The 24,614-nt window shown below is 37.2% G+C and overlaps 1 protein-coding gene across 1 annotated transcript in view; it reads right to left on the bottom strand.

Moving 5' to 3' along the window:
* ksr2 (kinase suppressor of ras 2) overlaps window positions 1-24,614 on the bottom strand; it is a 125,506-nt gene that overhangs the window by 43,328 nt on the left and 57,564 nt on the right. Inside the window, exons 7-10 of the mRNA XM_052104876.1 lie at window positions 5,449-5,518; window positions 2,759-2,842; window positions 1,064-1,131; window positions 581-598 (exon numbers count right to left, since the gene is read on the bottom strand). Coding sequence (XP_051960836.1) covers window positions 581-598; window positions 1,064-1,131; window positions 2,759-2,842; window positions 5,449-5,518 — 240 coding nt within the window. The remainder of the gene's footprint in view (window positions 1-580; window positions 599-1,063; window positions 1,132-2,758; window positions 2,843-5,448; window positions 5,519-24,614) is intronic.

Genomic DNA, 24,614 nt, shown 5'->3' with positions numbered 1-24,614 from the left:
GTGAAACACACACAGAGAGCTCTGAAGAAAAAATATCCGACGACGCGCCGGTGACGCGTCTATTTATAGCCCTGTTGCAGGTACATCCAATAATTACACCGGCAGAGGCTATAAAATCCGGTCAATATTCATTGACGTGTTGCACACATATTCACAGCTGCTCACACCTAAAGGGTGTTCCCAAAGCGCTCTTAGCACAGCATCAGAAGTGTAGCTTTTTGTAAAGGGAACACACATTATAGCGACCATGAGGAGGTTACCCCAAGTTACTCCACCCTCCCTAGCAACCGGACCAATTGGTTTATTAGGAGACCTGGCTGGAGTCACTCAGCATGCCCTGGATTTGAACCCGCGACTCCAGGGGTGCTAGTCAGCGTCAATACTCGCTGAGCTACCCAGGCCCCCTGTCCAAGCGTCTTTAAATTATTCTTAGAACCAGTAATTCATCATAATGTCCTTAAGTCTTTTCAAAAATGTCGAAAAAGGCTCATCCGACTTTTTATATTAGTCCATGTTTTAGCAACCTTCTCCTCAAAAAATGTTGAAAGTGTAAAATTGATGTAAAAACTTGCTGCCTTACCTTGAGATGTCCCTTGATCTTCAACATATGGTGGTTAAAAAAAAAACATACAGTTGGAGAAAGAGAGAGAGAAACACAGAAAGAGAGAGGAACAGTACAACTGGTGTAGACTGAAGGTTACTCATAATGCTTCTCAGAAAATAATGCAAATTGCTTTCTTTGTACATTAATGTAAAGCATGAAGCTGATGTGACGCCACTGACAATAGTTGTCTTTTAAAAACATATTCATTATTGTTTACACTGCAATAATTTTTAATTCTTTCCTTTTTAATATATTCTCTTGTTTGGAAATACATTTTCAAACTCAATGTTCTGTGCAGTGATAAAGTCAGCAATTATTTAAATATGTACATTTGAATATAAAGGAATTATAAGTTTGAAAACACGCAGTGGGCAGAGAAAACACATTTTGTTTCAAGATATATTTGTACCCTAATTAATTGCATTTAATGTTTTAAGCTTTTAAAAACACAGTCCCTACCTCCTCTGTGGTAAATAAGTAAATGACAGGGAGGTGCTTCTTTGGTGCATTTGTTGTGGCACTTCAACCTGACAGATAAAATCATAATAGAAAGGGTTATTCATTTGCTCTTGTAAAAGCAAATAAATTAAAATTCATAACAAATGCATAATATTCAGCCATCAATTTGAGGGTGGCAAAAGCCACTAAGTATCTTAGTAACAAGATGACATAGTCAAGGGTGGTAGAGTGGAAATGATTAGATAGGTAATTTATTCAGATAATCTTTTAATGATAATGATAATTATACTCAATTTGAATGTTCAGACACTACCGCAGGCACATAAAGTCTCATACTGAATTCTAAAAAGGCTTTGATTCAAACAACAACATCAAATCATATTCAAAATGTTGCCAAAATTGATTTGATGACATGACAAAAGAAGAGAGCAAAGCATTTATCTATAGTAAACCTATAGTGAACATGATCATTTTTAAAGGAATTGTTCTCACATAAATACAAATTATATCATCATGTTGTTCCGAACCCAAAAAGTATATTATATTGCAAAATAGTCCAGAAAAGCATATAGTAACCAGGAGCTCCCCAAATTACAAACCTGCACAAGAAAACACCTTAAAAGTGTGTTGAAAGAGATTTTCGAGCTATGGAGAAGGGGAAGACTTTCACCAAATAGTGACTTAAATTTTAGCCTGTTTCTTACCCAAAGGCACCCTCTAGCGATCTGGACGTCATTAAACATTATACCACTTTATTACATAGCTCTCTGCAATACTGATATAATGTATCTCCACAAGTAAGCTAATAAAATAATTTCAACAGATATCAATGTTTCATGTATTTGTTTCTTTGGCAAGTAGAATTGTAATAATGAGCAGTCAGAGAGTAATTTTCACAAAATAAACACCATCAGAACTGTGATGCATACCGGAGGTTCTTCTCAGATAATAGCATAATTTTAATGCAAATCAATATTTCATGTCCATTTACTTATTTATTTGTAAATGGACATGGTTTCGCATTGAGGTCCTGATCACCCTGTCGGGGGTTTATTTTGCGAACTGTACATTATCCCTTAAAATTTTGTACCTCTTTGTACATTTTTAAAGCATAATTCCTAAGTAAAAGTGATCTGATGACAAAATAAGGTAAGTGGCAAAATACCGGCCAGGGCTGGATTGGTAATCTGGCATACCCAGCATGTTCCCAATGGGCAGACGCACTTTGGGGCGTGATAAGCAGAAATGAGCTGCCGCGTTATGCAGAACAGGCCACAAAATGGCACTGCGATATGCTGAAGGGGGCAGCGAAATGCTGAAAAGGACAGCATCTTTTGGGCCAGTTTCTAAGTAAAATCCCAGGCTGATCACTCTTCTCAGTCCACCCCTGGTATCGGCATGTTGTTGTTTTTTCACTATTTGCTTTTGTTGTATGGAAAAGAACAGCTCTAAAATTCTGCAAAACATCTCCTTGTGTGTTCCACTTAAGATAAAATCTTATGGGTTTGAAACAACATGTGGATGAGCAAAGTGGGTGAATTTTCACTGGGTGAACTTTTTCTCTAAATAAAAATGTCCAAAATTAAAATTTATCATAGTATATTTTTCAGTGCAGAACAAGCTGATAAACATATTGAATTGTCTGGCACAATTAACAAACACTGTTTGCTTTGTCGATTCACATTTAGCACTTACTTGCAGTTTTTGCATTTCAAGCCGAATAGCATTCCTTTTCCGCACACGATGCACGTCTGTGACATCCAGTACTTTGTGGAAAACCTGCAAACACCCAAATCAGCAGTATGATTCATCATAGTGGCATTTCTGAGATGCTTTCCAAGAAAAAAAAATACATTTTCAAAATGCATATACTGTATGTTTGCTTTGCTTCATTGGCAAACTATCAGAGGATGGTTTTTGACCTTTTGACAACCACTTGTAAACTCTTCAGACGAAAGAGTGAGTGTGTCAAAGCAACGATCATTCTAACCAAGTAACCTTTTCATTGCAAGACAGATATGTGCACCGAATGCACAAAGATATGCAGGGTAATTTAATTGTAACCAAGTATTTCTCAATGCCTCCTTTGTGCTCAACTATGCATCTGCATTTGACAAATATATACCGGGCCATACGGGTACATCAGCACAGAAATACAGTGATTGTGCAGGATTACAGGCAAAGGTGCCTCTCTTTGTTTATATCTTGTCACATATGCCGTTCGCAACAATGAAAGGGCCATTTAAATCTCATCCAATAGAGTTCTTCCAAAGGGTCACTGTGTATTTGCCAATCTATTTCTCTGATATGAACAGAGGCTGACAGTTAATGGAAAATGACTAATGGGCTCTGACAGTGTCAAAGTGTCTTCATTAGATTGAATCCATGCTGTCTCATAAAAGTGGAGGCTGGCTTTAATACACAGCTCAAATATCCGTCCCCATCTCAGTTTAAAGTTGACATGAGCGTTTCAATTTTTTGGATCTGTTTATTTGTCTGTGTTTTGAAACAATGGCAGTTGTCCATCTCTGATGACACATGGGGTCTGTTCCTAAAACTATTGAGCTGCCAAACTGAATACATAGACATCTGCCTTCTAAAGGAGTATCCTTATAGAAACGGAACCTCAGAGGAGTTGGACTCGGGTATCGGAATACACTGATCTTGCTGTATGTTTCGCGCTATAGATTCAAAAGAACCAGCACATAAGAGTCATTCGTTCAGGAATCTACATTGTAGCTACACTGGTCAAGCTGTATGTTTCGTGCTATAGATTCATAAGAACCAGCTCATTAGAGTAATTCATTTGGGAATCGGACACTGGTCACGCTGTATGTTTCTCGCTATAGATTCAAAAGAACCAGCTCACAGGAGTAATTCATTCTGGAATCAGACTTCACTGGTCACGCTGTATGTTTTGCGCTATAGATTCAAAAGAACCGGCTCATAAGAGTCATTAGTTCGGGAATCTAGCTACACTGGTCAAGCTGTATATTTCACACTATAGATTCAAAAGAACTAGCTCATAAGAGCCATTAGTTCGGAAATCAGTCTACACTTTTCCCATTATATGTTTCTCACTACAGATTTAAAACAACTGGCTCATAAGAGTCATTTGTTCAGGAATCTGACTACACTGGTCACGCTATATGTTTCAACTCATAACAGTTATTAGTTTGGGAATCTAGCTACACTGGTCATGCTGTATGTTTCACACTATAGACTCAAAAGAACTGGCTCATAAGAGTAATTCGTTTGGGAATCAGTCTACACTGGTCACGCTATATGTTTCACGCTATAGATTTAAAACAACTGGCTCATAACAGTCATTCGTTCAGGAATTGGACCACATTGGTTCCGCTGTAGATAAGAACCTGGGTTCTCCACCCTATCGGTTCCCCACCCTAGTTAACATGTTGCAAACATAACGGTAAGCCTGTCAGGTATAAATTGGGGCACCTTTCTGGAATGCCCAAATAAGCATAAAAATACATTGATGCACACAAATATTGGGTCAAATAGTCCATTTTTAATTAGAGCTAAAGTGTATCATTTCTGCACCACTAGCACCACCAAATGAAATTGCAAAAATAGACTTCATTTTCAACACAGCTTTCTGAATATGCCCCCCCATCTGCGGTTGGTCAAACAAAGAGATTGTCTAAGTGAGAAACATAGTGCTTACAGTTGTTTCTGCATATTAAGCTGGGATAGGAGAAAGTATTTTAACACAGAAAAGGTTACATACTTCAGCTTTAACAATTGTAACTATTTTTAAACATGAATTTTGGTACTGAATTAATTTTAACTATATATCTAATTGTAATTTCTTGCACTCTGTCCGCTATCTTGGATTTAGTTTTTTCACTTAGCTCGTCACAATGAATGAATCTGGCCAAAAAGAGGTATCTGAGGAGGCAGTATAATTCCCTATCTTCTGAGCAGAATTTACATCTGGCCTATGATGCCTTAAAAATTTTGCCTACAAAAGCAGCTCACTAGCTTATGGAAGAGAACTATAGACATTGATTTTTGCGCGTTAAGATCAAGAAAAAAGGTTAAATAAAGGAAATGTGATAGATGAGACATTTCTTAGCTTTGGCTAAATTTGCCTGACTGCTAAGCCACGTTGAGTTCTCATTATATCTTTATACCTTTCATCACTAAAGCTACAGAGTTTCTTGGTCTCAGCACAACCATGATCTCTTTGTTTGATTGGATCAGTGGCATTTGGGGTAATCAAGTTGTCAGACAGTGAGCAGGAGTGACTGGAGTTTCACAAGTTAATTGGCTTGACATTTTGTAGCCACTATCACACACACACACCCCTTATTTAGACACTCGTGCATGCCAGCATTTGCGCAAACACTTGTACAAAATGTTACCTGTGTTTTATGGAGTTTCCGAGGTCTCTGCGAGGTATCTGAGGGGACCAGCGAGGAACGGACAGAGTGTCTAGAACACATTTGGTTGAGGAAAACATGGTAAATTCATGGTAAAAACACAGAATACAAGGAACACCTCAGGTAATTAAACATTAAGGCAACACAGATTTGATAAACTTTAAAATGTATTTTCATAAAAAGGATAACAAATGTTTTATAGCTTCTGCTATCAAACCTGATTGGATGAGCCACAAAGCTGTTAATAAATAAATATATAAGGCACGTGAGGTTGTGCGCTGCAATGATTTTACAATGGTTAAAAAGGGTGTTTCTATGCAGAACATGATGCTATAATAAAACAGTGGCAACAGAAATATGACAAAAGACAGAAATGTTCAATAAATAACTACATTTACTAAGAATAATAAATCACAAAAAAAATTTATTCTGGCAAGAACTGTATATGGGACTTAAACGTCAGGCATATTCATGTCCCAGGGGTTGATTATATTCAAACAAAAGATTTCTACTTTTTTTTATTTTGCTTATATGAAGGTCATATTAAAACTGAATAAGTATTATTTTACTAAGCCTTAATTTCAAATTCAAATCGTGATTTTCAAATGCCTTTTATGTAAATATATTACAGTTTTAGTCTTGTCCGAGACGTTATCAAAATATGAATTAAGACATGTACAAATTATGATAATCTAGACAAAGAGTGGAATTAAAATAAAATAATCATAAAATGACTTCTATACATTTTTCAAACATTACAACTGTCCCAATGTTACGGTGTAATTTCCATCATAACTTTGCCTCTATATACTTTTTTCAAAGTATATGTACTTGATAACTAAGTCAACAAAAATTTCAGTGAAGACATTGCTTGAAATATGAGTCAAGTGATGTTTGAAGAAAACAAAAGATAATTTTAAGAAAATTAAACACAAATATCAGTTGTGAGAAGAATATTTTTATTGCCTGTTATTTCCAATCAAGATGTAAATTTATGCATAATTATACAAAAAGCATAATATATAATTAAATCATGTGTATTTATTACGTATAAAATATTAGCTATGAAATTAGCCTCAGAAAGGATTTTTTTTTAGTTTTTTTTTTAGAAATGTTAAAAATGTAATTTCCATCACAGTCATTTCCACCACAGAATTCTATTAAACACAATACAGATTTTAGATGTGCAAGAAATGACACTGTAGTGGGAATTGCCATGACTTTCACTAGAAAAAAAAGAAATACATTTCCTGTGGTAAATCTAAACACACTGTTGGACATTGTTAGTAGAAACATATTTAAAATAGTAAGAGTGTAAATAATGCACATATAACCAACAATCATGCCATGCTCCAAATCACTGAGATCACATTATTTCCCCATTCTGATGGTTGATGTGAGCATATATACAGTATATGGGTAGCGGGTAGTTTGCGATAAACTACCTCAAGGTGTGACGACCCTGCTTTACGCGAGTCCCAGCCACAGCTGGCTCGGCTGTCAGTACCTGGTAGGGGCCCCTCCCACATTTACGTGGCTTTCTCACAGCCTTGTGAGTGTCTCGGGAGAGTCAATGGCTAAGGGAGTAAACCCCTACAGAAAATCAGGAGTGGAGCCCCTTAGGCAGTTTTGTGAAGCAGAGCGACACATTCCCGACAGCTCCTGCGGCCAAACTGGTACCAAACGTCATGCTACGCACTCCTTTGGACCCCACCAGCAAGGCCGAGGGGGGGGTCCTGATGCATGGGCAACCCAGGATTTCCAGAGTTACTTGCCCGGGCTTATCGTCAACAAGAGGTGCAAAAATGGGAAGAGGACACTCCTCGGCCACCTAATCATGGCCAAGAAACATGGATGGCAGCAGTCACAGGTTATAAGCTCATTTTGGATTGGCGTAAAAAATGGGCGCCACGGGTTGCCATCATCGGTGGGAGGGGTCATTGCACCCTAATGGATAGCTAACGCCCGCCTCAAGCTGGGCATCCCCCGGCCAATAAGGTGCTTTCCCGCCACGGCTCAACTGCTCCAATGGGTGCTTGGAGCTTATGGCTCATCGCCAGACAAGTGGGCTGCAACATGATCACCAAACAAAAGCAAAACAAAAGGAAAGAAGGAACCAGCCCTTAATTTTGCAAGCTGGAATGTACGTACAATGTGTTCTGGACTCTCCGAAGATCTATTGCAGACTGAGGACATCCGTAAGACTGCAGTTATTGCAGCACTGCAGGAGAATCGGCTTGCTGGCAGTGGCTCACTACGAGAGACTGATTACACTTTCTACTGGCAAGGTAAACAACAGAAGGCTACACAGTGTTGGGTTTACCGTCAAAAACACACTCCTTGACATGATAGAACCACCAACAACAGGCTCCAAGCAGATTCTGCTCATGAGAGTACTCACTGCTTCTGGACATGTAAATCTCCTGAGTGTCTACACTCCAACACTTTACTCACCTCCGGAGATTCATGACCAATTGTAATGGGCAGAATAGCATCTTAGAATGCATAGCATGGTGAACCTTGAAGCTGAGAGGCTACAACAGCAGAAGACCATGTCTAGCACTTTATTAGGACCATAGTGTTCCTAATAAAGTGCTCATTGAGTGTATATACTATACTCTGATCAGCCACAACATTAAAACCACTGACAGGTGAAGTGAATAACATTTACAATCTCTTTACAATGGCACCTGTCAAGGGGTGGGGTATATTAGGCAGCAAGTGAACAGTCAGTTCTTGAATTTCATGTGCTGGAAGCAGGAAAAATGGGCAAGCGTAAGGATCTGAGTGACTTTAACAAGGGCCAAATTGTGATGGCTAGACGACTGGGTCAGAGCATCTCCAAAATGGTAGGTCAGGCAGGTAAAAACGGCAGTGGTTAGTACCTAACAAAAGTGATCCAGGGAAGGACAATCAGTGAACCGGCGACAGGGTCATGGGCGCCCAAGGCTCATTGATGCGCATGGGGTGCAAATGTTAGCCCGTCTGGTCTGATTTCACAAAAGAGCTACTGTTGCCCAAATTGCTGAAAAACTTAATGCTGGCCATGATAGAAAGGTGTCAGAACACACAGTGCATCGCAGCTTGCTGCGTATGGGTCTGCATAGCCGCAGACTGGTCAAAGTGCCCAAGCTGACCCCTGTCCACCACCGAAAGCACCTACAATGGGCAAGTGACCCATGGAGCAATGGCAGAAGGTGGCCTAGTCTGATGAATCACGTTTTCTTTTAGATCATGTGGGCAGCCGGGTGAGTGTGCATATTTACCTGGGCAGCAGGATGCACTATGGGAAGAAGGCAACCGGAGGAGGCAGTATGATGCACTGTGCAATGTTCTGCTGGGAAAACGTGGGTCCTGGCATTCATGTGGATGTTACTTTGACATGTTCCATCTACGTAAAGATTGTTGCAGACCATGTACACCCTTCGTGGCAATGGTATTTTCTGATGGCAGTGGTCTCTTTCAACAGGATAATGTGCCTTGCCACACTGCAAATTATTTTCAGACATGGTTTGAGGAACATGACAAAGAGTTTGAGGAACATGACAAAGAGTTCAAGGTGTTGATTTGGCCTCCAAATTCCCCAGATTTCAATCCAATTGAGCATCAATGGGATGTGCTGGACCAACAAGTCCGATCCATGGAGGACCAACCTCTCAACTTACAGGACTTAAAGGATCTGCTGCTAATGTCTTGGTGCCAGATACCACAGGACACCTTCAGAGGTCTTGTGGAGGGCATGCCTCAACGGGTCAGAGCTGTTTTGGTGGTACAAGGGGGATCTACATGATATTAGGTAGGTGGTTTTAATGTTGTGGCTGATCGGTGTATATATTGTATATACTGTATATATATATAAACTTGAGACCTCATAATGATTTCCATATCAATGCCAAGTTCATAATGCCAAGCAACACCCCTAAAAGGTGGTAAAAATCAAATTAACCCACATCATCTTGTGTCGTTTTGCACCAAAACAACAACAAAACAAAAAGCTGAAGTATTTGAAATTAGGTATAAAAAAAAGATATAATAAACAATATATAATGCAAGACTGCACAGACTGCATTATAATTTTACTTTAACATGATTAAAATTAGTTACGAAATTTTGAAATTCAAGGAGCTGAGACCATTATTTAAAAGATAAACCTGAAATTCTTAAATAGATGAATCACAGTGAATTATAATAATCTGACATCTGCTGTCATCGTTTAAATGGAAGAGATCTGATATAAGCTAAATGGAGGCTTGATAGACAATAATCACATTTGCCTCCCACAGCCCCTGTTAGTTCAAAAGGCCATTCATCAGATTGTTCATGCCCAATTATACTCCATTTTATGATTAAGAGGGAGATACAAGGACAAGCACACATGCCCACACAACAACACAGTACGTACATACACAAACACAAACAATAGTCCACTCTGACTTATTCTCTAAGGGTAAGATATGAAAAGACATGATGAACCTTGTGCACATAACCCTATGCCCTTGATTACATCCACTTAAAAACCGACCACCGCTAGGCGGTTCAATACAACAGCAAAACCATCAGGAGTCTAATCTCATATATCTATACTGTATATACAGTACTTGAGATTTCCAATAACTGGCTATGTCTATGTGCATTACATATCAAATATGAATGTGAGCGTGTCTCCATCTTGACCTCGGCATTCTGCTCGACTGGCTCTTTCAGACTGTTTTCTGAAAGAAAAACAGGTTTCCCAAACATACTCCATATTTTCCATTAGTCTGCCAAACAAGTAGTCCAGCCCCAAACACACACCATTGGTTGGGCCAACAATGGCATATCGTGCCACTCAAACAAATCAAATTGCAAATCCGTCTGGTGCTGCTAGTGTGTTTAATTATCATCACAGAAGATCTAATTTTCTGGACGCTTTGCCTTTAAATTCTCTCATTATTCACTTACCCTGATGCAATTCCAGATGTGTATGACTGTCTTTCTGCAGCAGAACACAAATAAAGATTTTTAGAAGAAGATAGAGCTATGCCAGGTCCGTATAATGGAAATAAACAGGTGCCAGCACTTTGACAGTTCGGCCATTTCAAACTGCATCAGAGCCCTGGATGGAAGTGCAGATTTAAAGTTAAAAACCTTTTAATTATCGATTTCTTTTTACACAAACATATCAATTTGTTTCAGAAGACATTCATTGAGTGGTGTTGATTATTTTATTGCTGCATAAATGTGACTTCTGGACTGTCAAAGTGCTGGCACCTGTTTACTTCCATAATAAGGGCCTGACAGAGCTCTATCTTCTAAAAATGTCAGTTTGTGTTCTGATGAAGAAAGTCAGGCATTAGAGGTCTGCAACAGGACCTGGACCCAACGGGACCCGATGGGTTTCGGGCTGGGTTAGGGTCAGGTTTTCAAGTAGGACTTCGGGTTTGTGTTTGTATGAATGAAAAATTAAACAGGCTTCCTGAACTTGTTTCGTGCACACTCTCACAAACAGACACGCACAAACGGACGAGTTAGGGGCCGTTAACACTAAATGTGTTTTTGAACACATCTGTTTTGTTTTCCCATTGTTTACCTAAGCAAACACATGCTGGACGAATGTCTTTGACAATTACATTGCAAAAAAATTAGATTTCGTGTAGGGTTCGAGCTTAAAATCAGACAGTATCATTCGGGCCGGATAGGGTCGTGTTCAGGTTTAATTTTAAAGCCCGCGCAGACCTCTACCAGGCATTCACATCTGGGATGGCACCAGGGTAAATTAATAATGAGAGAATTAGCATTTTTGGGTGAACTATTCCTTTAAAATATTGGATTCATTTAATTTGACTATAATTTTATAGATGCAAGCACAAAAAGCCTATGTTCAAGCATTTTCAAGTCATGTGTAGTTCTAGCACATACATTTATTTACGTATCATCCAAATGTATGTGTACATTTTAAAAATGAACACCTAAGAATACTAACAACATCACAGAAAAAAAAATATTTGAATTTGCCACCTTAAGTACATTCTGAACAAAGTGTACTTTTATCCCCCACAGGGGTGGAGGGGTTTGGTGAGGGGGGCTGGGTAGCACAGCGAGTATTGATGCTGACTACCACCCCTGGAGTCGCCAGTTTGAATCCAGGGCATGCTGAGTGACTCTAGCCAGGTCTCCTAAGCAACCAAATTGGCACGGTTGCTAGGGAGGGTAGAGTCACATGAGGTAACCTTCTTGTGGTCACTATAATGTGGTTCTCGCTCTCGGTGGGGCACGTGGTGAGTTAGGCGTGGATGCCGCGGAGAATAGCGTGGGCCTCCACACACATTCCATCTCCGCAGTAACGCACTCAACAAGCCACGTGATAAGATGTGCTGACTGACGGTCTCAGACACGGAGGCAACTGAGATTCGTCCTCCACCACCCAGATTGAGGTAAATCACTACACCACCACGAGGACATAGAGCGCATTGGGAATTTGGTTATTCCAAACAGGGGAGAAACGAAAAAAAAAAAAAAAAAAAGGAGGGACGAGTCAAAATACATTTTTGTGGTAATCAATTTGATGCCACAAATGTTGTCGATTGAGCTCAACTTGTATTAAACTCGAAACATTCCTGTTGAGCCCCGCCCTCGTGCCTGACGTAACTTTGCTTGCATTTGTTTATATTTACTATACAGTCTTCTGTCCAAAATTGTTAATAATATTGTCAAATTATACACCTTTAGAAAGTGTTTAGCGTTGATATTCGGCCTTTGTTTTATGATTCTCCAGGAACAGTAATATAGGAATTTGTGTCAGATGGGCAAATGGGAACCTCAAAATCAAAACGGGACTTCATAACTCTATTATGAATCCAATCCATCACACATGAGAAAACTTTCCATTACAAGCATCCAGTAAATTAAATCCGATTGTACTTTTAGTCCGAAAAAGTTATGTCATAGAAATAATGATGGAATATTCATTGTTTACATCAGAATTCGTCTGAGAGAATAATTCTGCAAAATGTTCTTCAATGGATAACGGAAGCCTCATAGCATTTCTGTTGTAAACTGTATTTGAACTATTCTCATAGGTACAAAATGAGCCCACCTCAAAAATACTTTTTATTTTTTAAAGGAGGGATTTTTTTGCATAAATATTCAAACAGCGCTGCCTCCTGAGCTGACGTTGTAAAGTGCATTGCTAGTAAGGTTACAGCTACACCACCAACAAATGTCCTTTGTGTAATTTTTTGATGAGCATAATGAATAGCCCACAAGAAGACAATTCCAGCGATGTGTGGGTTGTGTATATTCTGCCCGAGTCCCATGATGCTTTGCGGCCGATGTGGGCATGACAGAATGATGACAGAAACTTGAGGACAAATGATCACAGAATTATAGCAAGGCGATATTGTTCTGGTATCTGTTTATGACTATGGATTTCATTTTGTTGAATAACTAAATTCCATCAATGTAAGAACCTGAGAAAACTAACCTGTAAAGCTATGTAGCCTATTAGCACCTTCACAGCTGTAAAGTTGGACATGTTTTGAGAACTGTAGATAATTATGTTTATTTTTTTAAGCATATATTGAGTCTCTTCAGAACCTGAAGAGTTTGTTGTACCGAGATTATATACAGGAGATGTCCAGACAGCAGGATGCTCATGCATTGCAGAAGAATGTCATGCTGCCCTTTTTCAGATAAAATAAAATTATTTTGCGGGAGATGAATAGGTAGTAAGCTCAATCTAGCTCTATGATTGTTATTTTACATAATCTCTTAATCTAAATGCTATAACCTGCATTAAATATTTTAGTGCTGACTGAACAACTGATCCTGTTGATAGATTGAATTTATTGTTCCTGTGTAGGAACGAACGACTGTACCATACAAAAAGAACTACAATACAAATAAACATATTTATTTGGACATATATTATAAACATTATACACAAAGATGAATGTTCTCCATAAAGCAACTATAAAAGAGTATGTATTATTAAAAGCACTCTACAAATACATTTAATTGATACTGAATTTATGTCCACACTGTTTTCCAAATCACCTTTTCCCCTAAAGGGAAGACATGCACATTCTGCAAAGACACTCAAAAGAAAGTGAATTGCAGGCAGGAAAAATGCAGGAGAGTCAAATCATAATACAATTAATTTCAAATGTGATAAAACGTCTCACTACTGTACATATCTCATCTAATAATTATGGTCTTCTACTGTAGAATTTATCCATTTAGCATCACAGCATGAGAACAGTTGAAAACATCGTCACTACTCAAAGCCAGTTCAGGAAAAACACCATTCCTTTTTGTACTCCGTAATATTGCCATTTCAAAACACGTGAAGCATTCACAAAGGCCAACGCTGAATAGAAATGAACAAACTCTCAAAATTTCGAAAGAAATTTCAGCACATGTACACACACCTGTTAGAACAATAATGCTGTTGTTTATGTAATTCATTGCGATCCGTTTCTGGACGTCTATCGTAGCCGGACCGTAAAGGTGGATAATATAAGTAATGCCCGCTGTTGACTTCTTGCCAGTAAAGTGAAAAGAGCACGTAAACAAACTAGTCCATGCTTTTTTAAACAGATGTTCTTAAGTCACTCCTTCTGTAGGCAGCCAATGGGACTAGGGCCCTTTGCTTCGCGAGTAGTTTCTGATCATAACATTGCTGTTTTAGATAAATCATTAGTTTCGCTTGATTATTAGGATAACCATTAGCTGCCCACATTGTCTGGGAAATTTTAAAGACATCTTACAACATTTAAAAAGCAAGAATCTAACTACATGACACGCAAGCAAGCAGTGACCGGCTGCACACAAAACGCCAACCAATCGCTCTTCCACTATCCAAACGGAAATTCCGCCCACCAAGCGAAATACAGTGTACTCGCTGAGAATGTTGTGGATATGGATTTCCACCTGCATAAAACATCTGGCGTAACTCATGACGCACATGTGCTACTATGGCCAAGGACTGTGTGTGCCCTCATCATAGTTGGATCTGTAATATTCACGACAATGCATTTCACTGCATCTTAGGTAAATCATTTATTTGTATCTTCAAAGTTGTTTACTCACACTCAAGTTTCAACATGGATTCCAAACGTCCAAAGAAGTATTTTACTCCTGAGGAAGTTTTGGAGGCGATCACTCACAGTATAAACAACGATGGATGGATGTTGTTATGAGGAGAGAGATTTAGCAACAATGCGACAGGCTACAACTGTGGTTGAAGAAAGCAAGTCAGTCCACTGTCGGCCATCTTTGGAATGCTCTCAGGTGGCTATTTCCAGTCATGCCAGTGCAGCTCCTATCTACTTGAATGGCTAAAGACCAAAATCTCAAAAACAGTTTGACAAGATTAAAATCAAAGAACATATTTCAAATCAGCAATGAAATCTAACAATACTGGAATCCTAAAATGTGTTTCATTACCTCATATTATGCTAAAAACGCAATTTTCCCAGTTTGTATAGCTAATGCGCATGCGCGTTCTAAAGTTGATTGACAGGTAATATCTATATCTAAAAGGAGATTAGCTCTTTTAACTGTAAGGTGGGACTTCCTGTCTTCATCAGTTGACCGTTGGGTGCTCAGAGCTCATTGGTTGAGCGTTCCAATTTCTCCCATTCAATTTAATAGAAGCGGCCCATCTTTGCTAAATAATATCTGAGGAAAAGGAATTCCATTCTAATTTGGTGAGTTAATGCATTTAATTTATTTTGCCCCGCTGTGGATGTACACAACATTGAAAAACACAAGACATTAAGTAATCATATTGTTATAGTCTGCTTGCTTCAAGTATGGCCAGTAATCAAATGTCTTTGATGCAGACAAAATAATATTTTTTGATTGGATAAGCGCTCATCCAGTCAGCATTCAACGTCATGGTGTTTTTATTGGTCTTAGATAGTGTTGTTATAATTTATGAATCACTGGCGATCGCTGTCAATGTGCTTGTGTAAGGGTAGCCAGCAGGTAGGTAGCTGTGCAGTGTCTAACCCACCCCCCACAGCCTCAAGACGCACATTAGTGACTGACACTTGAGGCTGTTCCCTTTAGCCTCCTCTTTAGCGTGCCCACCCCCGTCTGAGAAATTGAGCATCCCCCCCTGAAAAGCGGGTCTCCCTCTGAAGTCACAGCAATTCCATTGGCAGAGGGACCTATTAATGAGTACTATATTCACTGAGTAGAAATCCTTAAAAATCGTTTGATGATGCATGTCGATATATCTCTGTAAATATGACATTTAATGACTTTTAAACCATAAATTACACATAACAGTATATTATAGATTGTGAAATTAAAGATGTGTCGTTTTTGTGCTTTTCAGTTAGCCTAGACTTCAATGACATGCTATTATGATAACAATGGTCATGAAATGGTTTTTGCTCAGGCATTTCAAACGGTTACCCCCATGGGGACTCAATTTACTGGGCGGACTCAATTTATCATGACACCGGCTGAAGCCCCGTTCACACTGTAAGCAATTTTGTTGGTGCAAGCGACAGGAGATCATTCATTTTCAATGAGACCTGGCAACTTCCGGCGACACGAGCGACAGCAACTGTTGGCAATAGGATGTGTGCATATCAAGAGATGAGCCAAAGTTAAGAAAAGTTCAACTTGATGCAAATACAGAGTGATATTGTTGTTGTCATCGATTTCACTTTTCTATATCATGTTCCATTAACAACTAACATGGATATAATAAAACCGATATGTGTGGAAAACCGTGTCAGAAATTGTCAGCATTCTGAGTGAGTTTGATTGATACATTGAATGATCGATCTTTGTGTTGATATAATGCAAATGAGAATGCTCGTTTTTAGCGGCAAGTAAACTGATTTCTTTTCAAATTGGATAATGTACCAGAAATTGTCAACATTGCTAGTGAGTTTAATGCATACATTAATATATTTTTCATCTTGTTCATGATGAGTAGGATGAGTAGAATGAATTGAGCACAGCTGTAGTTTATATAAAAGCACTCACCCATTAAATTATCAATATTATACAATACGATATGATACTACTTCAATTACCCCCAGAGAGAATTTGAGGCATTACAGCAACAGAGAAATAAATATACACACACACATGCACTCATGTTTGTTTTGCTATACTTATGAGGACATCTCATTGACTTCCATTGATTTTAGAGCAGGCTAAAGATATATTCTGTCCCCTACCCCTAAACCTAACCCTCATAGAAACCCGTGCACTTCATTAGATTTAAAGATAAACATAATTTAGGCAATTTATGAGCCTTTTTTTACAAGTGAGGACCAGCTAAAATGTCCTCAAAAAACGGGTTCTCTACTATACTTGTGAGGGTATTTTCAAAAATGTGACACTCACAAGTATAGCAAAACCTGTACATGCCCACACACACACACAATGTCATTCCATATATATCAACAACCTTGCTGCTCATAATAGTGCTAATCAATGCATACAACCCAATATATTAAAAAAGTAAAAAATATAGACAAATTCATAACAATTTATACAGTATATCCACAATTAAAACAGTGCTTAACGTGTATACTGTGCATGCTTCAGTTCAGTGTACTATTGTACATACTAATTGCTACAGAAAAAACCTAAAATAGCATTTTTTCTTACTTCGAGGTGAAATCAATCTCCTACTAAATGTGCTCTTCAACAACAATGCTGTGTAATGGGTGAGAGGTGTTGTACATAATGGCTGAGAGCTTAGCCATCATTCTTCTAAACATCACTACCTTTAGGGTGTCAAGAATGATCCCCAAAACGGAGCTGGCTTTCCTTATCAGTTTGTTCAGTCTGTTCAAGTCACCAGCCCTAATGCCGCACCCCAACACACAACAGCATAAAAGAGCACTGCTGCCATTACAGACTCATAGAAGGAATGGAGCATAATCCCAATTTTTACAGGCAATCTTCTGATTTTCTGAAGCTATGGCTAGTTGTGCAGCAAACCAATAATGTTAGAGTGACAGCAGTAGGAATGCTCAATAGAGACAAGAAAAACAGACAATTAGCGACAAAGTCGCTGAAAGTGTGAACCTACTCAGTCAATCTCCACTTTAACTTTCACTTTCTTCTTCTTTTGTTTTTGGTGATTCACATTCTTCATACATATCGCCATCTACTGGGCAGGGAGAAAAATTTCAAGCAAAATGTACTTAAATGTTGATCTGCTTCTCACCCACACCTATAATAATACATAATTGGATCTTCTTTACTTTCCTGGTAATTTATTATACAAATTAACACAAGCTCTACATCAGGGGTTGGTATTAAAAAAAAACGAACAATATTATTACAAATAGTATTATTAAACTTATTACATTACATTAATTCTTTAAAGCTACTCAAGTTATTCAGCCAAAAGCAGAGAGTGGTTTTCTCGTTTCCTTGTTATTGTTGTTTGATTAATAGCCTTTATATGACATAGCCTACTAGACAGTATTCAATTCGGTTACATGTAGACTACACTTCAAGTCCAACATTTGATATGTCCAACAACATACGTTCAGTTTAGACCAAACCGACAGCATTTACATTAATGCTTCGTGTTAATTAATGCTCAGTTTCAGTGAACTTGTTTACATTCAGCTGGTCTGTTCACTGATGAAGTTTGTTAGAGGTGGATACTGTTTGATATCTATACATAACATGCTCTGGCTTTCAAGAAACAGGAACAATTCCTGACTTTAAATAAATTCATAATTACGTGTGTAGGACGTTTGCATTTTTTCAGATTTCATGCAGATTTCAGATATAAAATCGGTGACTGAATGAGTAATGTTTACTCATTGAAATTAGTTGATTTCCTATTAAGTCAATAGGGACATTGGAATGTTTGGGCATAGCAATATGGCGGCGCAGTGGCTTCACTGACATGACGTCATGAGCAATCCAGTTCTATGTATGAGTGACTGCAGTGATATTTTTAGACAAAGCCCTTGCTAACCTGTTCCTATGGTAACCACTTTAAGTTTTAAAGGAGACATGCTAATTAAACAATTGATTATTGCAAAATATAACAACTTGCAGACTTTCAAAACAGCACACAGAAAACTAATATGGCGATACCAAGGTACAGTGAGGGTAAAAGATGTTAATACCGTGGTACTTTGATAAGTACCAAGGTACTGAATGATTTCCATATGCATGTAAAATTGTATTTACATGGTACTTCAAAGTTATTCAAATAATACAATAGAAATACGATGATACAAAAAGAAAACATTCCAACCCAAATACTTTTAGTACTTTTTGGTTTGTTTATAATAGACAAATCATGTCACCCCAGAATGGTGGAATGATTGAAATAAACAATGAAAGAGAGAGCAGTCTTTCTTTTAGAACTACTGTAAGTTAAAAGAGAAAATTCATTCAAGTCGTCACCTCAAAAACTCACAGTTTCACTGCAGGTGTGTTTTTTCCACAGGCAGAGAAACAGACCTACATGCTTGTGAACACAACCTGTTTCGCTATTGGTAAATTTGTATTTAATTGGTGCATCTCAATAACAAACTATTCTACAAATGTAACTAAAAATAACAAACTCACCGGAAGCATGTGTCTAATTTATAGCAACATTCATATGCTGCTTCCTTTTTGTCTTTTTTGAACCAGTCATTAAAATACATCATGTTAATTTAATCACACTATTAAAGGGATGGTTAATGAAAATAATGATGGATCCTTAAGTCTTTTTTTTCCTCTGTGAAATATAAAAGGAAAAGTAGGGCAGAATAACAGCCTCATTCACCATATACTTTCATTGTATGGATAAAAGATGCAGTGTAAGTGAATGGTGACTGATGACTGATGCTAACAAACTGCCTAACATTTCCTTTTTTTGTTCCACTGAAGAAAGAAAGTAATTTGAGTTTTGAACAACATGAGTAAATTATGATAGAACTTGTATTTTTGAGGAAACAATATCCCATTAACTGCTTCATGTTTAGACCTAATTCAGACAAATTATCAACTCTGTTCATACCAGATGAAGCAACAGTTGGCCAATTGTCATGATCGACCAATCACGTGCCTATGTTTGTGATATAAATATCGCAGGCATCTTTGAAGCAGCGAGACAAAACAAAATGATTCGCAAAATAATGACTTCTATATTGTAGGGATCCACTTCTTAGTGCTTTGTAGAACACTACAAAGACCCATTTGTAGATTTGCAGTCTTCAAGATTTGATAAGATTTCAAATAACAGCATACAGAGCCTTATTCAAAAGGAGGAAAATAACTGAGTGACACTAAGTACTTTAAACACCTTCTGTAGACCTGCTCTTTAATAATGCTGTGGATTTGATTGACAGCTGGAGAAATTACACTAAAAAAGTGCCACATTGTATCTTTACATCATGGGGATAAATTGTCATAGTCATTTCAAAATTACAGTTAAGCGCTGGCTTTTGTATTATATAGTTTAAATGTGTTCACTAGCTAGAAGTCAGCTTGCATGCTCAGCTGTTCTTCATAATTCAGGTTTGTAAAAGTAGAAACAAGGATGACATTAAAAGCAATCTAAAAACTTTCTAGAAAGTTATAGATCTTTGTTCATTTGAATAGCTGCACAGTCCAGCATGTTTTATATATAATAACTTATTTTGCATTTATTCTATTGGTGTGCCTTCCCTTAGGAAAGTAAAATCACATTTGAAATATTGACAAATTAACAATATTTTAAATGTCTGTTTCTTCTAAAGAGCAAATGGAGAATTTTGCTCAGGCCTCCTGCTTCTCAGATTTGTCTCCTGGGTAAAAAAAAAAACAACAGTAATCACATGTGTCTTCTCTTAAGTTTCATAAAAGATCTTAACAATGACTCAAGCTGTGCTCATATTTGCCATAATATTAAAGTCTGTCAAGACATCAAAAGTCAGAGATCTAAATATGAACTTAAACATTTCTCATCAAGTTTTTCCAAGATATAGAAATGTTTCTACATTAAAAGTATAGATCTACTGTATAGTCTTAAAACAATAAGTATGTACTTTTATGTCTCTTTTATGGTTTTTATTGGTTGATACTTGATAAATTAATCATACAGTAACTTAGAACTCCATTAATCTTCTAAACAATGAAAGAGCAACCTCTGAGCAATAAATAAAATACACTAATAACAATAAATTAATTTATTATGTACTAATACAATACCAATACCTTCTTTCAAATCATGGTTAATTGCAAAACTTTTTTTTTTTTATTGAAATTTTAATCTCTGTCTCTCTGTTTTTTTAACAACTGGGCAATATCCGGTAGCACAGATAATTGTTTTTATCGGCCGATAACGATGATTGGCCGATACATTGGCACACCGCTAGTTATAATCTATAAAATGAATAAAATAAAAAGCAATAACATTTTTATCTAGTTTGTTTGTTTTTCTACCCTGTACTCAACTTTTAGCCCTATAACACCGCCTGTATCAAATTATATATGCTATTTTCTATATCCAGTGCACATTAACATAATTTTTGCAAAAAATCCTTTTTTTGTCTGCTGCCACCTGGTGGACGTTTCCAGCATTTCTTGATGGAAAAATATTTTTAAACATTTTCCAAAAATGTTTGCTTTTGTAGTACATGCACTTGTTTTTTTCTATGTGAAACCTTCGCTGATTTAAATAAAGCAAAAGTGACAGTAAAGATTGTATTGCTACTGATATTTTAAAACGAGTATTTGCTGAATATAAGCAACTTGTGCTTGTATAACATTTTGTATATTATTTTATTGAAAAAGCCAGTTGAAATCTATGTATCAAATATGATTCAACAGGATTTTGAGTTTTATCTCTTAATCACTATTACATTCCATTCATGCTCAAATATATTTAAAGTGTGAACTAATATTTATGTTTATTTTCAAATATGCAGCCTGCTCTGTCATTGTAAAGATCTCATTATATTACATTACAAGCTATTATGATGTCATCTTACCACCAGCTAAATTTTTTTTTACAATTTCCCTTTTTAAAATGTAAATATAGTGTTTGGTGCATAAAATACTTATGATAAAATTGTTTATTGAAAAAAAAATATTTTATTCATATTGTATATGATGTGTTGAATTGAACTGTGATACATTTCAATCCATATCTACTAAATATTTGGTATCTCTGAAAAGCCCATGGGGTCCTCTGATAATACTCCAAGATTTACCACTGTAGCGTGTATGGGGTAAGAAAAAGTTAAATAATAAATGTCCTATAAAAAATGAATTGCTGGGCCTAAGGATGATAATGACCTTTAGAGATTAATTTATCAAACATGATACATAAAAACATGTACAAATGTTTCTGTTTCTTACAATTTATTTTTATAGTTTGTCTAAAGGAACTAAAAAAATTAAAAATACAATTCTTTCATATGTCAGGCTTTGCAGGGTTATTTGTGTTGTCCAGAGTTATACTCTATGTAAGCATTTTTTATTATTGCGTAAACTATTTGTTTACTGTGTCCATGTCAAACAAACTTTAAAAACCATGCAGCATGGGCCTCGGGCACACTGTTGTTTTTTGTGTAGAAAAAAACTGTCACTGCATGCAGAAAAACAGCAGACGCATTACCAGGGCTGACGACACTCGTGAGGTCTGTTTACTGCCACAGTGTCCGGCCTGGAGCCCCAGCGGGAGGTCCAGATCCCAAGTAATGCCATTACAGAGACTGCCACAACCCAATGAGATTAGACCTCTGCAACTGGCTTATCGGAAATTCAATCTTTCATCTGGTTTCAAAACCCAAGCTCTGGAGGAATTTAGCTGAATTTAGGTAAAAATATATAAAGTTTTCCAAAAGTGGATTGTGTTTAATACCACCAAGCTCCAAAATGGACAAAAAAGCTCAATAATAACATAATTATTTATGAGAAGTTATAACTTATTGTAAGGTGTAATATCAGACATTATGAACGCAGTATATTGCATTCATATATGCCTTTACGATGCATTCTAAATATGGGCTTCATAGAAAGTGTTACCGAAAATATATTTGGATCAAACTCAGAGGCTCATGATACAACACTGCTTACAAAACACACAAAACATGAGTGCTAAAATATACTTTTCAGTTATTATTCATGTTTGACATGATACCTTTTAGACAGAAAGTATGGAAGGTCATCAAATTAACTTTGGTCTTGTTCTCCAACATGAAAAAAAAAAAAAATGTATACTGCAAAGCAATCAAAAGATAGTATTTGGAATCAAGGTGGAGATTGGGGACTTTTAAGGATCATGTTTCAGTGAATTCGCCATATAGACGCAATAAGTGATAGCCACCATACCTGTCATGATGACACTCTTTGAGCAATATTTCAGGATCTACATATCGTATTACATCAAGTGTGGGCTTGTTTGATTCGGAGCCATCTGTTCCAAGTTGTGATATGCCATTTTTTATATCATGTTAATATATTGTGAAGGTATAAACCAAAATGTAATGATAATTCTGTTTTCTCTGTTTATTTTACATGTGCATTCCACACACTAATACTCAGTGTACTTTGATCTCTGAGTGAAACAAATCTCGTTACATTGTACTAATCAAGACCTTTCGAAAGATATATTACACATGGCTGTGTGACATTTTTGATCTTTTTACCTGCTCTAAATATGATTGTTCAATGCGTGTGATAGCAAAATTGTGAATAATGAAAACTGATAGTTCTACTTTGTCAGCAAATTTAAAATCAGTATTTTAGAATTGGTCAGAGCTGTTTGGCTTGACGCACAATTTTCGAATTGAACACATTGGTGAATGAGAGGGCAAGATTATCAGTGAATAACGGCTTAAGTTTTACTCTGTTTCCCGCACAAAGCTATTCTATGGCTTGGAAAAATAGCACACCAAACATATGGATTACTTTGAAGGTGCTTCTTTGTCCTTTTTGGAGCTTGGTAGAATAAATACCCAACCACATTTGTTATATGAAAAAGAGCAGCTTGGACATACTGCTTAACATCTCTTTTTGTGTTTCACAGAGGAAAGAAAACAATACAAGGGATGAAACAACAAGAGGGTGAGTAAATGATCACAAAACATTCACACAAATGTTACAGAAAAAGCACTCATGTACAATGTACACACCAGATTGTCACATACAGACCAAAGCTTGGAACTTTTTTGTCCATCTGAGGAATAATGTCATTTTAAAACAGTGTTAACGTCATTGTTGTGTCATTTTCAGTCTTCTCACATCCACACTGCCTGCCTTCGCCCCATTATTCCTCTAATAGCCCATGCTAAGAGGCCCCGCGGTAGAAGATATTGGGTTTGGACAATATGCGCTCACATGCAGCCAGGTGTCCTGGGACACGAGGTTTGGGACACAGACCTTTAATAGTTGATGAGACGGGAAGTCATATTGTGAACAGAGACCACAAAGAAAGTTGTAATTACCTGATGTGCGTCATCAGATGTCTGTCAACACTGGCTGTTATCAAATGATGTTGACCAAGCTAGAAAGCTGTTTCAGTGTCTTTAAACAGGTACAAGTATGTGGGGTAAAGCTGTGGAGAATGTGCGTCTCAACTGAAATTCCTTCCGTTTTAATATCAGTGTGGCTCCTTTCACAAGATGCTCCAGTTCTGTATTCATGGATGTGTTTTAAAACATAATTTCTCACCTTGTATTACTTCTAATTATAACATCGAGTACTTTGGGAATGTTTCAAAAGAAGAGAAACGCAATCGACCAGATATAATTTATTAGATTTCTTACTGTCAAAAAGAGGCATTTTGAATTATCCACCAATGTTTTTGAAATTCTGTAAATTATTCTGTTTTAATGAAAAAACATGAAAAATGTCCAACAAGAAAGGACTGTCAAGTAGCCTACTCTTCATGCTACCAGCCCAATGTGTTTGGTAACACTTTACAATAATGTTGTACCGGTATTCATTAACATTAAGTAACTACATTAATTATTATGAACTAACAATGAACAATACTTTTACTTTTTAGCACTTTATTAGGAACACCTACTTATTCATGCGATTATCTAATCAACCATTTGTGTGGCAGGACTGCAATGCATTAAATCATGCAGATACGGGTCAGGAGCTTCAGTTAATGTTCACATCAACCATCAGAATGAGGAAAAAATATGATCTCAGTGATTTGGACCAGGGCATGATTGTTGTTG

This window comes from Xyrauchen texanus, chromosome 3, assembly GCF_025860055.1.
Source record: "Xyrauchen texanus isolate HMW12.3.18 chromosome 3, RBS_HiC_50CHRs, whole genome shotgun sequence".
NCBI lineage: Eukaryota > Metazoa > Chordata > Actinopteri > Cypriniformes > Catostomidae > Xyrauchen > Xyrauchen texanus.
Note: the sequence above shows the minus strand (reverse complement) of the source record. Positions and strands in the feature narration are given on the sequence as shown.